This window comes from Sceloporus occidentalis, unplaced genomic scaffold (genome assembly GCF_023333645.1).
Source record: "Sceloporus occidentalis isolate IW3139 unplaced genomic scaffold, rSceOcc1.0.p SCAF_90, whole genome shotgun sequence".
NCBI classification, from domain to species: Eukaryota; Metazoa; Chordata; class Lepidosauria; order Squamata; family Phrynosomatidae; genus Sceloporus; species Sceloporus occidentalis.
The window spans coordinates 3884913-3900030 of NW_028317070.1; the positions used below are offsets into that span (position 1 = coordinate 3884913).

Below are 15118 nucleotides of genomic sequence, written 5' to 3' on the forward strand. Positions count from 1 at the left end.
GTGTGTGTGTGTATATAAACATATATATACATTGTAGACACACACCTTGAGTACACCTCCCCAAGTGTCCTTTTTTAGAAGGGAATCTTTAGGATCCAAATCCCTCTGCCCCTCTTTTCTGGTAGCTCAGTTTGTTTGGTGGCAATAAGTGTCTCACGGTGTTCTACAGCCCTAAAAGTCACACAAAATGTTTAGGTAAAGTTCCACCCCTTGCTGCAACTCTACAACCTCTTTTCCTATAGAGCATGTTGGGAGGTATGCCTCGACATCTTTGGAACCATGATGAGCAGCTAAAGGTTTGTCATCACTAGTGTTTGCAGATGCTTGACTTCAGCTAAATGTATTTCTTTGAAGGAACGGCAACTATAATGAATTCCATTATAAAAAGAAAGAACTCTGCCCTACAGCAATCAGTATTTTATATTGTGAACGGCATAATTTATTTTCATGGGGCAATTTGTCAGCAGTGTTCTATTAATGATGTCAGATTATGACATCATAATGTACATTCATTATGTTGGTAGTTTTGGAACTTCTACAAGTGGTGAATATGTCCATATTGTTTAATAGAATATACCACAAGATGATGCCCTGATTATTCAGTGAGCCCAAACTTGCCCCTTTACATGAAAAATAAGTTTGCAGGGTAAGCAGAGGTATCTCCCTTTCAATAAAGGAGGTCTACGTGAGATTTTTTGAATGAATTAATGGGCCTCTCACTGCATTTTCTTTGTAAATAAGAGAAAGGGCTTCTTATGTATAACTTTACATTTTAAAGATAGGTTGTTTTTACAATTGAGTGCATTTAAAGTAGTGACCAATAACGGTCATCACAATAGTCCATGTCATTATAAGAACTATAAAATATATCAAGCCATATGAGGAATAGTCCATAAACTGCTTGTAAATGCACAAACAGAAATGATTATATTAACCCTTTAATGACAAAGCCCGTACATGTACGGGCTCAAAATGCATTGTTTTCGATGGGTTTAGGGACCACCCATTGTCCCTAAGGGGTTAATAACCTTTATATCACAGCTGGAAAAAAAGCATTTTGCAGTAATCTCCGTTGCTAAACATACCAGGGCTTCTGTGACTTCCATAAACCATTTTTCTGTATGGCAGCCATTTTTAATCTGTTTCTGGTTTAAAAGGCACAAGACAATGGAGCAGATTTACTAAACTGTGGGAGAATGGATAGATGGTCACTGCTTATACAGTCTGCTGCAGAAAGTAATGGAAACATTTTTGTTTGACTAAGGATAATAAGCAAATATAACCAAGCAGTAAAAGTACTAAGCAGCGACATATAAGCCTGGGCAGCGCTATGGGTCTACCCTCCACAACGTCATCCTTGCTGCTGAATGCATTTTAAGTGCATGTGGCACAGGGTGGAAATGAACTATGGCGGCTGTAGTGACACGGCACAGCCATCCATAGTGTTAATAGGTCTGTTAGGGAGTGATCTTTTTAACCGGCCTAATAACAGTGGTGCTACAGCTGTACCTAGTACTGTTCAATGCCAAAACCCTTCCCAGTAAGAATACAGCATACAGTGGCTTAATTGATATCTTGACGTATGATAACATTTCTTTCGGATTTGGTTGAATCCAGCAGGTCAATAAGAAACGACCATTTATTATATTTTTAATTAATTTATATATATGACTGATTACATCTATACAGAATGGTCAGAGTTTTAAAAGAAATGTTATTGCTGTTCTTAAAATGAATAACAAAACTAACTATACAGGTATCTAATATGGATATTTTGGGTTTAATGATGCCAAATATTGTCTCTTGAAGGGTTAAGTAAATGTGGGTCACCAAGGTTTAGACACAAGTCGATCCTTGCTGTGGTCAGAATGGATTAGTGTAGACATCAACAAGTCATGATAATCTCTAACATGGTTTCTTTTAAGAGACGTACAGCAATCTTACTACCATGTGTTTTCTTTTCTTGTTTGTACTTTAAACCACATAATGCAGGTCAGCTTTCTTTGTGGCAAGCTTTGTACTTTTGTGTTTTGTAGAAAGCAATACAGTTACCAACATTAGCTATTTAGAAATGTCTAGCACCTTCAGTTTGGGGTACTTTATATATTTTTTTATAGAAATGCTATGCAGTTTTATAGTGGAGGATGAGGGGGGAGTGTTCCGTTTCAAATGAATAAATAACTAAATAAAAAGGCATGCTCCTTCCTATAGTGTTTTGGTAGTTGCTAGTGCAATGGGCATGACCAGTGGTATATTTAGGTTGAGTGCTGCCCTAGGCCTTACCCAGGACAGGTCCTAGCTTTCCCATACTGCTTTCCTCAGTGGTCGCTATGCTTTATGCAGCGCCTAGTAAGTCTGCTATAGAGGCTGTGCCAGTCAGTAACTATACTCCATAGCGTATATTGGCTTGTTACAAAGGAGAGCTCTGATCTCTCCAACTGGCCTATGGAGCAGTGGCACACTGGAAAGTCTGATGGCCCAATAGGCGATCTGCTCCTGGTTATGTGGCAGAGGGGCTAATGCCCCCCCTGGAACTGCCATCATAGGACCAGGTCAGACTAAGCCAATGGTCATGACTATTACCTTTCAATTATGTTTCAGTGCCATATATACTCTTTCCTCATGCACTGGGGATGCACAGGAAAACATGAATGAGACTACAGGTCGAAGCTATGCCAAAGAATATGTGCACAGTGTCCAAGAGTATAGGTGGCAATGCGTTGTTCAAGTATTTTTCTTTTTACAAATTCCTTGTGTTTTCTGTGATTTTAAACACGGGAATTTAGTGTACAAAGTCCAGCACAATCTTAACACAGGAATCATAGCTTTAATTGCTGTTCTTAGATGACAATCACATTCATGCCTCGATTATCGGAATCCAGTAATAAACCAGTAAAAACATAAAGATTATAAAAGGTGATTCTGGTGAAAAGTTGTCTTGTCAGCATCGCAGCCAATGGAGCGGGCCAATCAGCAGGAACGTTTCATTGGTTGTTTATAGTTAACCTGCACCAGAATCATTTTTTTTTATACATAAACCCCTTTAGATGTGTTTACAGAAAAATCTATAAAATAGTATAAGGCATAGCTGAACTCTAAATGTAATTCTAAATGTGCGCATCATATATTATTATTTTATCTTAGATTTCTTATAATAAAGTTAAGGCAATATCCATTTTGCACACCTTCGACTCCAAATGATAAGAGTACGCCTTAGTCCATATACAAACAACCAGTAGATTAGCAAATGTACTATAAACCATGAGTGCCCGAGTGTTATGCAGTACACCTGGTGAGTGTAGAAATATGTATTTATACAAATATCATGCTATAAATGCCAGCACCCATCTACTTCCACTATCCATGTCTATCCACCCGTCCACTTCCGCTAGACCTCTTGGAACTCTTCTGTGACCCAGCGCAGATGTTTGGAGACAAGTGTCCTGCGCATGCGTATTGCTAAGCAGAAGACTTCCTGATGAGTTTGTCTAAGCATTTGTATGTGGCACTAAGCTATCATATGTGTTTTGACGTAGTTTGTCGGTATTGTATACTTAAATCACAAAAAAAATTTCAAACAACAGGTTGTATGCAAATGGAATTAAATATGCAAATTATATATGTTTCTGTTTTTTTTGCTTTGATTTTGGGATGCATGCTTGACAATCATTGTAAGAATGTTTACTTTACAGTTATGTAAGAAATTACAAATATATGCTTAGTTTGTAGCATATGGGTATTTTTTTTTCCAGGACACATCTTAACATGTTGCTGATTACCATATTCAGTGCTACCCCGCATTATGGGTAAATCAATTACTTAAACAAGCTTATATACCCCCCATAATGCAGGAAAGCACTCTAGGTGTTAGTTAGCAACATGTGGAAATTAGATATGTCCTGAAAAAATGGCTGATACGGCAATGCTATTGACATGTGTAAAGTAGGTGTCACCATATAGCTATGTGCGCAGTTTACACAATTTTGTAGATTGCTTTGTAATTAGTAAATTGGAGAAATATCAAACTATTAGCAAGTCATGTAATCTTGTTGACTCAAAAAGACATGTACTCATTTGATTTGTATGCATCGTGATACTAACGTGGCCAATAATAGCAAAATTAATAGCAACGGTATAATTTATAGTGTTGGCTGATTGTGATAGAGATGAAGCCTGTTCGTTGTAGTATTGTACACAGATATGGTGATTCTCTTAATTGGAAGCTTTGAAGCTTAGAAAAAGCTTAAAAATACATATTATATGTTTCATTATATAGAGACTGGCAATGTGTAGTCATTATAGTGCTCCAATGTTGAGCAATATTGTTTATTTTATTAATAATTATGTATAGATCTGTCACAATCCAGAAATCTATGCCAAAAGTGGAGTTATTTTGCAATAGTCTTCTGTTGGGTCACAGTTAACTTGAAGTAGTTGCACCAAATATGTTATATGGAACAAAACTCTGGTTCCTCTAAATTGCTAAAAGGCACAGGATAATTTCCCCAATTTGCCCTGCATAAAACCATTGCCGTTCATTTGTAAAAATAGTACATTTTAAGGTGTTAAACAAAACCCTAAAAGTTCTTACCTCCTTGGTTGCCACCCTACCTATAAAGTTGTCATTATAGATAGGATGGTCAACTTTGTACAATAATTTATGGAACTTATATATTTGTGAATATGTGTGGAACCAGTTTGTCCGAGGTTCACAGTGGACCTCTTAAGCGGGATTCATGAATTGGATTGTGTCACAAAAGAGTGAAAGCTATTGTTGGCAGAGTTGATTTTGATTTCTGACAAACTTGAAGTGCATCACTATAACACCTCCATCTATACAAGCATCAATATATATTACAAGAAAATATCTTTTATCTGTGCAGTTGGACATAAGTATAAGCCTAGCCACTGGTACTATAACTAGGGCATGCTTGTATGGATCAGGTTACCACTTTTTGCTTAAATTCTAACAATATTAAGTCTTCTATCTACTAGGTTTCCTGTTAAAGACTTTCCCATATTCATATTTAAAAAATATATATCTACAATGTACTATATGAGAAAATAAAAATGTAAATCCAAATGTTTTATACTTCGAAATAAATACTGACAGTGTCTTCTGTTGCTATTTCTGGCATTAACAAGACTAACCCTCAAGTGTCATTATCTATGCAATGAAGGAAGGTAAAAGTGGTTTGTGTTCCACAAGTATTTTAAAGCATAATAAATATTCTGAGAAATACTTTGCTTGTTTTCCTTTCTATAACACACTTCTTCGCACATCCGTGTTTATTTTTTATGGTGCTGCTTTTTAACAATAAATGACTCAAAAATGTTCCACAGAGGGTACAAAAAAAAAATGCATGAAACAGGAATATTACGAATGCGACCAGGTGCAGTCAGTCTGTAGCTATCCTTCTGCCGACGTACAAGTCCCCAAATCCCTTCGCAACTTGTTTGCCTACGTGCCCTTAGGGATAAGTAATTTTGCACCAGTAAGACAAATATCTTCAATTTCTGAGGTTGTTCCTAGGTTCCTTGCCTATATAAAAAAGCATATAAAGACTGGAGAAAAAGTCTGTTGACTTAGCGTATGTAAGGCAATAAACCCTGCCAAGGATTAAAGTGAAAGACTGGTGCTGTGAGGATAAAACTAGTTGAAAGTGGCTTTGCATAAGCTCCGCCAGTCCAGTTTCTTATTAGAATCGTGGTTCCAACATTACATTAAAGGGATATTTGTCTGAAGCATTTCACAGAAAAAAGGCTGTGTTTATCTTAATAGACAACTTAAATTCCCTCCTCCTTATTATAGCTATTATTACATTTTATTTACAGAACGGCGACAGATTCTATAGTACAATGAATGATAACATTAACAATATACGAATGAACAATAATTTGAACAAACATAAGACATACTAGTACAGTGTGAGAAAAAGGGCCCGTTCATGTGAAAGTACCCTATACGGAGGAAATGAGTCGAATCAGATGATTTTAGCTATTATTTCTATGCTGACATTAACAGGGTAGCAGAAGCATTATTAAATACTCATCTACAGACACGCCAGAAGGCCTCAGAAACCTCATGGTGCTGCCACAACCACAAAGGATTCTGGGTAGGCGCATGCTAATAAGGTCAACAATGATCACCTTTTGCCTCTATATCCACTTTATACATGGATCCCTTGAGAGTAATTGAGTCATTCTTCTAACAAATAAATTGTGAAGGGTTGTTGTAGCCAAACAATTTCAGCTACTACCGTATTTGTAATGTTAAGGGCTTACAACATAGAAACATCTACAACTCAGTGGGCTACACGCATACCCACAATGCTCCGTGCTGTGTTATTCATGAAAAACAGGTCTACTTTAATGTTCAGAATGGGCAATACTATCAAAATGAAATCAAGTGAATGGCCAGTTTACATCATTATACAGGACACAATGGACTGAATACTGCTATGGTCCCCAAACTGGGTGACCACATAGCCCAGATTTAGCCCCCCTTTTGCAGCCAAAACAGACCTGACCCGTTGAGGCATGGACTCCACTAGACCTCTGAAGGTGTGCTGTGGTATCTGGCACCAAGATGTTAGCAGCAGATCATTTAAGCTCTGTAACTTGTGAAGTGGGACATCCATGGATGCATTCAGGTGTGATGTGTTCTCCACGTAAGTGACACACATGCACCGGGCCATCCATGTTATGTAAAAGAAAATGTGATTCATCAGACCAGGCCACCTTCTCCCATTGCTCCGTGGTCCAGTTCTTATGCTCATGTGCCCATTGTATGCGCTTTCGGCAGTGGACAGGGATCAGCATGGGCACCATCAGGGCCGGCCCAAGGCAAAATGCCGCCCCCCCCCCATTATCTACCCTTCCTCTCCCTCCGTCCCTGCCGCCCCCCCCTTGTACTTACCTTTCAGCAGTCCTGCGGCGAGTCTCCCTGTTCGGTCTCGGTGCCGGCTTGTAATGCTGAGCGCCGGAAATCTTCATTACAAGCCGGCACCGAGACCGAACAGGAAGACTCGCCGCAGAGGAGAGAGAGGGGCGTCCCTTTCTCTCTCTTTCGCTTAAAAAAAAAATGTAAAAAAAAAAAGGGCTTGGGGCGGCAAAGTGCCGCCTGGAGCGGTTGCCCCACTCGGCTCCATTGTCGGGCCGGCCCTGGGCTCCATGACTAGTCAGTGGGCAGTCCTGGCCGCGTCTTGCAAGGGAAGGCAAAAGCCCAGAAGTAGCTTTCTAAATGTAAACCCCGAGAGTGCTCATGATACAAAAGGAATTTATATATATAAAGAAAGAAATGAGCATTGTAATATAAAATAATCCCTTGTATCAGCCTCCTTTAGATAAATAGCGTGCGTGCGTGTTATATATCAAAGGGAAAAGCGCCTCCTTAAAATGGAATGTTAGTCCAATAAAGAGGGATTCTTTTATATTAAAATACTCATTTCTTTCTTTAAATGTAATATATATATATATATATATATATATATAATTAGATAAATAGATATATTAAGCTGATATCGTTCACTGTGATACCTTATGCGATATATGGGCTTTCTTTCTATTGTCTTTTGGAAGCGCCGATCTTCCCCCATAGTAGGATGAACAGGGTGCCGAGTCTATACACAGTACATACTGCGAATGATTACATCTCAGGGGGGACGGCCCTGTCCGCTCCTCCCCATCAGGTGCACCCGGGGCTGGCAGCAACATCCGGCTCGTTCTCGGAGAGAGGAGCCCGGCTTGTGGCAGTACGAAGGGAGCGGGGTCAGGGAAGCCTCCGCCGGCCAGCAGCACCAGTGCCGGCCTAGCAGCCATGTGCAGGCCCTGACTGTACACGGAGGGTAGACGGGAAGGAGGCAGGGAGAGGACATGGCGGGCAGCGGCAAAAAGAAGAAACAGGTGCGCTTCGCCCGGGCAGCAGAGCTGGAGGAGGCCGAAGAAGACGAGGACACGTTGTTTGAAAAGCGGCCGTTGGGGCTGAGATCCGGGGATGGCTTGGAGGAGGAGAGCGGTCGGAGGAGGGCCATTGAGGATGAAGTGCGGCTGGTGTCCGGCGGCAGGAGAGGGAAGAGAGGGCAGAGCTGTGTGCTGGGAGAGCTGAGGTGCTGGGTGACGACCGTCATGTGCGCTGCCTTCCTGGGGCTGGTAAGGGGAAGTGACACCTGTGGGGTGCGCCTGCCTAACGCTCTGCCATTCCCATTGCACGGCCTGCCTCTCCAGCAGGGCTGCCTCCTAAACATGGAGTGCTTGTGCCAGAGGGAGTGCTTCTCCCTACCCAGAAGCACCCAGCTGGGTTATGATGAGAGAGAACCATAGATCACTTTATTGTGCTCTTTTTAAGTTTATAAAATCTAAGATGCCTACACCATTGCCAGGGCATTTCCTCCATCAGCCTCTTGCAATTAACTTATCACCAATACCTCGGGGTAAGGCACCAGTCTGAAGTGTAATGACACCACACTAGAGAGCCAATGTTTACATGAAAACATACATTAAAAGAACAAAAATATATGGTAAATATAGCGATGAGGATTAGAATGCAGGGGTGATCTGGCATGGGGCAGTTTCTATTTGAAGGGGGGTTTCTTGTAACCAAACTCTTTGAGCCACGGCTATGAAATCCCTATAAACAAATTCCGCAGATCTATTTCTATTTTCAGTAAAGATTGAAGATTTGGGTCTTTTTGTGTACAGAAAGCGTAAAAAGGGATAGAAGCACTGAGAGAGATAGAAAAGCATGACAAGTAAAATGACAAGTAAAGCGAGGAATGTTCATGAAAGGTTGGGTAGACACGCTGAGGCCAAGCAGACAGAATTGGTTTAGTAAAGCGATTGCTTATTCACTAACGTAAACGCCATTGCCAGTTGGGCTATGTTCAACTTGCAAAGTAAACATTCAGTTACTCGCAAGCAGTCAAGCCAAAAGTAGTCGGTCAGTCAAAGAAGTTTTTGACAAAATTAGCTTGACTCAACTGGTTGTTCTAGAACCCTTCATAATCTCGACAGCTTCCAATAAAACCAGGCAAGCCCGGAATCGGCGTGAGCCAGACTCTAGCCTAAAGTGCAGCTTGACAAGAGTAGGGAAGGGAACCATAACAACTCATCACTTGATGGGCCACCTTATTTCTTATTTCAAGATGACCTTATATCTATAAGTGCATGTTTCAGTTCCACTATTCACCTTTCTCTTTACAACACACACATAACATTTACTTGTTAAAACAAGGTGGCTTAGTGTTAAACTTTAAGGATTTGATACAAAGGTATTGGTTCCAGAGTTGATGTTGGGCAATCAATCCAAACTACAAATGAAGTAGAGATAAGAAATATGCCCTCCATCAAGGTAGAGTCTTCTCTATCATCACGCACCTGTAATTAAAAGGAATAAAGATGAAATTGGTATTATCTGGGATGACAGGAGGCGCCCTTTTTTATATTACATTATCATCACATTAGTAATACACATTCCTGGCCAGTGTCGAGTGTCCTACTCCCTAACTTCGACTTCCCGTACCTGTTTGCAGCAGTATTGCGTCTAATGTATCCGTATCCGTCTAATGCAATGCGAGGATGCAGTATGTCTTCTCCATACTTCCTTGTGCTTGGAAGGAACAACACTGGAGAAATCTTCCCGGTTTATTCTAAACATTCCTTTTTGCTCACCAGCGAGTAATAGCAGAAGGCCCAGTATTTGGATTTGAAACAAAGAGAAGTATTTCCCCTTCAAGTTGTAAATGTCTGTTGCGCACATGATTAATTACATTGCAGAACGTGTACATTGTTGGAGAGGGTGACAAAACACTTTTTACCCATTTCTCCATTCAGGGAATGGCTATTGCGGTCCTGGGACCCACATTTCCCGATCTGGCTGAAAACGTGGAAAGCACAGTGTCTAACATTTCCTACATATTTGTGGGCCGCTCATTAGGATATCTTGGTGGGTCAGTTCTAGGCGGCATCTTGTTTGAACGCGTGAACCAACACCTTCTTCTAGGCAAGTAACAGCGTCGGTGTCTTGTTTCTGTGAATACACAGCACCCCGTTGAATTGAGTAGGAATGTGACTGGCAGGTTATGCATATGTTTTTTGGTGATTATTTGAATTTCCAGTGTATATGCTTGTCCTGTTGTACAGCACTACAGACTATGATGGTACTACATGGTTTATCATCTGAAAAAGGGTCTCGGCAATCATCTTATAGCCTAGGCCATCTTTATGTAGAGCAACAATTCTTCTTTTTTCAGATCCTCAGCAAGTTCTTTGCCATGAGGTGCCATGTTGAACTTCCAGTGACCAGTGTGAGAGCAATAACACCAAATTTAACTTAACAAACCTGCTCCCCATTCACACCTGAGACCTTGTAACACTGTGTCACATGACACTGGGGAGGGAAATGGCTAATTGGGCCCAATTTGGACATTTCCACTTAGGGGTGTACTCACTTTTGTGAGATACTGTAAATTCTATATCCAGACTGGTGTAGGGTGCCAATTCAATACAGATTAATGCACTTATGTTAAATCTGTTTGTTAGTGTGAGTTTTGAGAGGTCATCTGCATTTTTAAATGAATTAAGGGCGTTTAATCATTGCAATGAATTGATCTATACTTTTTTTTGTAATTACAGGGATTTCCTTGCTGGCTACTGCTGCTGGTCTTTGTGTCATACCGTGGTGTAAGAAGGCACTGGTTTTAACAGCTATCATGTTAGTTGTGGGAACATCCATGGGATTTTTAGACACTGGTAAGCAAATATCATAGTGTAAGGCATATGGCCGCATATGACAAACTCTTTGGATGCACTGGTGCTTTATTTAACATGGTTGTTAATGGATGTGCTACTTAACATGGTTAGCCGCACAACTAAATTTACATCATCAAGTCTTCGGTATTCTCCATACCTTCCAGTCTTCCTCATAGGTTCCAGTCTTCCTATGTTGCACAGGGCAGTGTTGATATTCAGGCACTTTCCTACTGTCCCATGACTCCCCCAGACACCCATTTACTGTAGCACCCTGTTGATCCTGTTGTTGGTGAAGTGGCTTGTACAAATAGTGCCCGTTTGCCATATTCATGTAAATTCACACAATTGCATTGTGCCATGGTTGTCTCAACTTTAGATGTTATGTGTTTTTAACTTTTTATGTTTTTATTTCAGGTGGTAATATTGTCATCTTGAATACCTGGGGGGATCAGTCTGGACCACATGTGCAAGCCTTGCATTTTAGTTTTGCTTTAGGTGCATTTGTGGCTCCGATCTTGGCAAAAGTGTTACTGGATTTTCTGCCCCTGGACAGCATTCACTTCGAGGTTGCCACGGTGGGCAATAATGTTGTCAAGCCTTCTCTTGACCCTTTAGATATGCCACTAGGAATAAAAAAGCCTCTGCTATCTTATATTGTAATTGGGACGTATCTTTTGCTGGTGTCTTTATTTTTATTTTTTATGTACATAAAAAGTAGACCCAACCAGTCAGCAGAAAAGGATCCTGAAGAAAAACCTCTAGTAGCCAAATACCACAATGCTCTTATTTTTCTCCTCTTCTTGTTTTTTTTTGGCTATGTTGGGGCAGAAGTTGCCTATGGCTCTTATATATTTACATATGCCACCTCCAGTGTAAAAATGGATCCCAACAAAGCAGCAGGACTAAATTCTGTGTTTTGGGGGGTGTTTGCTGCTGTGCGGGGGCTGGCCATCTGTTTTGCTACTTGCTTGTATCCTGGCACTATGCTGCTTCTTAGTGTGGTCGGCTGTACATTGTCATCCTTGTGTTTAGTTCTTTTTAGTACCAACCATATTGTACTTTGGATTGCAAGTGGCTTCTATGGAGCCTCAATGGCTACCACCTTTCCCAGTGGAGTTTCCTGGATGCAGCAGTACACAACTATTACCGGGACATCTGCATCAATATTTGTTGTTGGAGCAGCTCTTGGAGAGATGGCTATTCCTGCATCTGTGGGTTATCTTCAAGGATTGTTTCCCGACATCCCTGTTCTGATGTACACAACCCTACTTTCCTCCACCCTGACGGCCGTGCTCTTTCCAGTCATGTACAAGCTGGCTACTTCTCCACAAGATAAAGCACGGAGGTATGGATCGGAGAATGAAGACCGGAGGGCTTTACTTTCAGGCTCTGGGTTAGAGGAGGAAGAAGAAGATGAGGATGCAAGACATTGGAATGAAGCTGACTTTGAAGCCATTGAAATGAGTGAGCAAAGGATGAACTCTCCCACTGTGATACAAGAAGCAACTCATGAGGTGACCTCCATTACAGAAGTCACCAGTCCGGCACTTTCAACCCATGCCAATGGTCGAGAAGCAGAACCTATATCTAACAAATCGCCCTCCAAAATATTACTGAGTGCCGACAGAGAGAAGGATGACTAGAAATAAGTTTTCTGTAACCTCGCCCCAGATATTAAACATCTTGCTGGTTTTAGCGGCAGGAAAGTTCATTTACATTTAATTTGGCTTTGAAGAGAAGATTGATCCTTTTCATTGAGTTATATATCCTGTTGCAATCTTGACTCAGTAAGTAATATAACACAGTGGTCTAAAAATTGATCGTGTGTTAAGAATATATCTAGCTCAAGATTGCTATATTTGCAAACAGCCCAAGCAGAAAATTGTAAAATTAAATATCTTTAGGAAATGAATGGTTCTGTCAGACCCACAGCATTGGTGTCCAGATGATAGTAATCTCTGGGCGTAACCTTTAAGAATGCTATATGTTGAATGTATGCTGAGTTTATGATTACAACCTGTCCACATAGGGTATCAAACAGATCATAATGGATGTTGCTTTTGTTGACTACTGTCAACTATTGTCCAGGATTTGACATACCGTATATCTTTTTTTAGGACGCGGGATTACACGTGGGGATATATATTACATACACACACAATATGGCACCCTTACCTGAACCTGCCTCTGCTGGGTGAGCATATCGATATCCGAGATGATTGTGGAAGCACAAAAAACACCCAGCGGCCAGAACTAGCCAATTGCATAAAGATGGGCAAATACTTGTAGATGTAATATTTCATGTATACATTTGCTAGCACAATGTGTATGTGAAATGTATTGCTACATAAAGCACCACCATGTAATTTTTTTATTGAAAAGCGCACATTGACGAACATAACTACATTGTTAGATTTTTTTTTCTTCATGTTTCAAAAAATGGTTAATTTTGAGTTAATAGTTGAATAATCGCTTGGGCAAACCTTTAATAAAGCTTATTGCACTAAAATGTTCTCAAATGAAATCTATATATTTGAATTGGTTTTCTCTAAAGCAGAACAGTGATTTTTTTTTTTTTTAGTTTCTGTTTTAGGTGTAAATTTGCATAAACATATTTGGACTGCTTGTGTAAGTGTCTATGTGGTAGTTTTTTTTTGTTTATCTGTTATAATGTAAAACGTTTGCTCTGAATAACCCACCAGCTATACAATATTAGAAACTGTGTCTTTAATAATGCAACACTGATGTGGCATGGTAACCATGCCTCTTACCTAGACTATTTTTGTACTTTACCTGTCGGAATTTACAATAAAGATAAAAGGTTTGGGAGGCTGTGTGAGGATGAAAGAAGTGATAGAAAATGAAGCAATCTGTTGCAGTAATGTAGTTCCAGCATTGCGGTGGCTCTCCGGTTAAGGTGGTCATGCCCTGCCCCCAGCCCCTCTACACTAATTGTGGCATCATCCAAATACTGTGAGTTATGTGCTTGCTGTGTTCTTGTGTGCGCTGTGAGTGATGGGAGTTTTGAGTATAAGGTACTTACACACACACTAACATATTTTCATACACACCATAGCATGCACAAAGTAACACCTATATTCTCATACTTACACACACACCTAACCTCCCTGTCGTCCTACCGTTGTTGTCCACATCCACTGGGAGCTCTTTTGCTCCATTGCGGTCCTCACACGCTGCCTACATCTGAGCACCAGTACATTATATCACAGCCCAGTGCTTAGACTGGGCCTGCTTGGACTGAGGGAGCCTGGATACGCATGGCCTGGTGTTTGGCAGGGTTTATTTGGTGTTGGGGGCATCAGTTACACCCAGTAGTGTCCGATGTGAGCTCATGTGGGGGTGCATGTAGTCCTGTGTGAATTTCCATTCTTCTTGTTAAAATAGACGAGAACGATTGTCCCATATAACTTGCTTGTCCAGTCCGTTCTCAGTAGGTAATTCACCACCGCAGATCTTTTTGTTCCATGTTTGTGTGTATAATTATATATATTTCCCCCAATGGATAGGGACTGGGTAGATGGGGGAAGATTACGCCACTGGACCAGGTCACACAGAAAAGTACGTAATGTACATACCGCCACCATGAAAAATTCTGAAATAACCCTATAAAACAAATACATCTGGAAATGTTGTCTAATGATTTCTTTACAACTTCTATCAGATTGTAAACTCTTACAAAATGAGTAAATTACATTTGGACATTGCTAGGTATTTAATGTATGTTTGTCTGTAGTTTGTTAAAGCCAAGCATTATCAGGTTTGCCTACTGAACTGGAAGTCTTTATTGGAATGCTGACCCAGTGCTTGTTTCTTTGTAAAATTAAGCAAGTTCTCGTCACCCCACACTAGACGCGAGTAATTGTCTTCAATCTTTGTATTAGGGGGAATGCTGCATCTGACGTCAACTGAGAGCAGTCTGACAAAAAAATCATTAGCATCGGCCATTTGCCTTATAAACATTGCTTGGCTCAATATTTCTCTCTGCATCAACAGTATGTAACAAGAGCATGTGAAATAGCTTCTACTAAACAATTTGTACGCCATGCAAGTCATTTGGAAGAAAAAAAAAAAAAAAAGCATTTCATACCTATTTTCCCAAGGATTTCATGGCAGGTAGTATGTCTTTTCAATGCATTCATGCAAAATGCCTACATTTAAAGGTTAACAAGGCATCTTGCATGATGAAGAGAAAATGTTTTTTCTTAGGCCACATCCTGCCATAAATCGTATCTGGAATCCTGGTCAGACCCCACCATAAAGTTAGTGGAACATAAAGAGCATCCAAGAAGGGCATATCCAAACAGAGGTCACACACGGGATGCAGCACCTCGCATCTTCAGAGTTAAAA

General features: G+C 40.5%; 1 protein-coding gene across 1 annotated transcript; it reads left to right on the forward strand.

Annotated features, from left to right (window-relative positions):
- The first annotated feature begins 8127 nt into the window (after nucleotides 1–8127).
- Nucleotides 8128–12392, forward strand: LOC149284627 (solute carrier family 60 member 1-like). Its single transcript, XM_089496488.1, has 4 exons — nucleotides 8128–8151; nucleotides 9832–10000; nucleotides 10633–10749; nucleotides 11164–12392. Exons 1-4 carry the CDS (start codon nucleotides 8128–8130, stop codon nucleotides 12390–12392), a joined length of 1539 nt encoding a protein of 512 aa, XP_089352614.1.
- The last annotated feature ends 2726 nt before the right edge of the window (nucleotides 12393–15118 follow it).

Excerpts from the sequence above, each read along its gene's own strand:
- LOC149284627 (XM_089496488.1), top strand. The coding sequence starts at position 8,128 with ATGTGCGCTGCCTTCCTGGGGCTG. Across the intron at positions 8,152-9,831 it reads GCGCTGCCTTCCTGGGGCTG|GGAATGGCTATTGCGGTCCT; the intron begins GTAAGGGGAAGT and ends TTCTCCATTCAG. Across the intron at positions 10,001-10,632 it reads GAACCAACACCTTCTTCTAG|GGATTTCCTTGCTGGCTACT; the intron begins GCAAGTAACAGC and ends TTGTAATTACAG.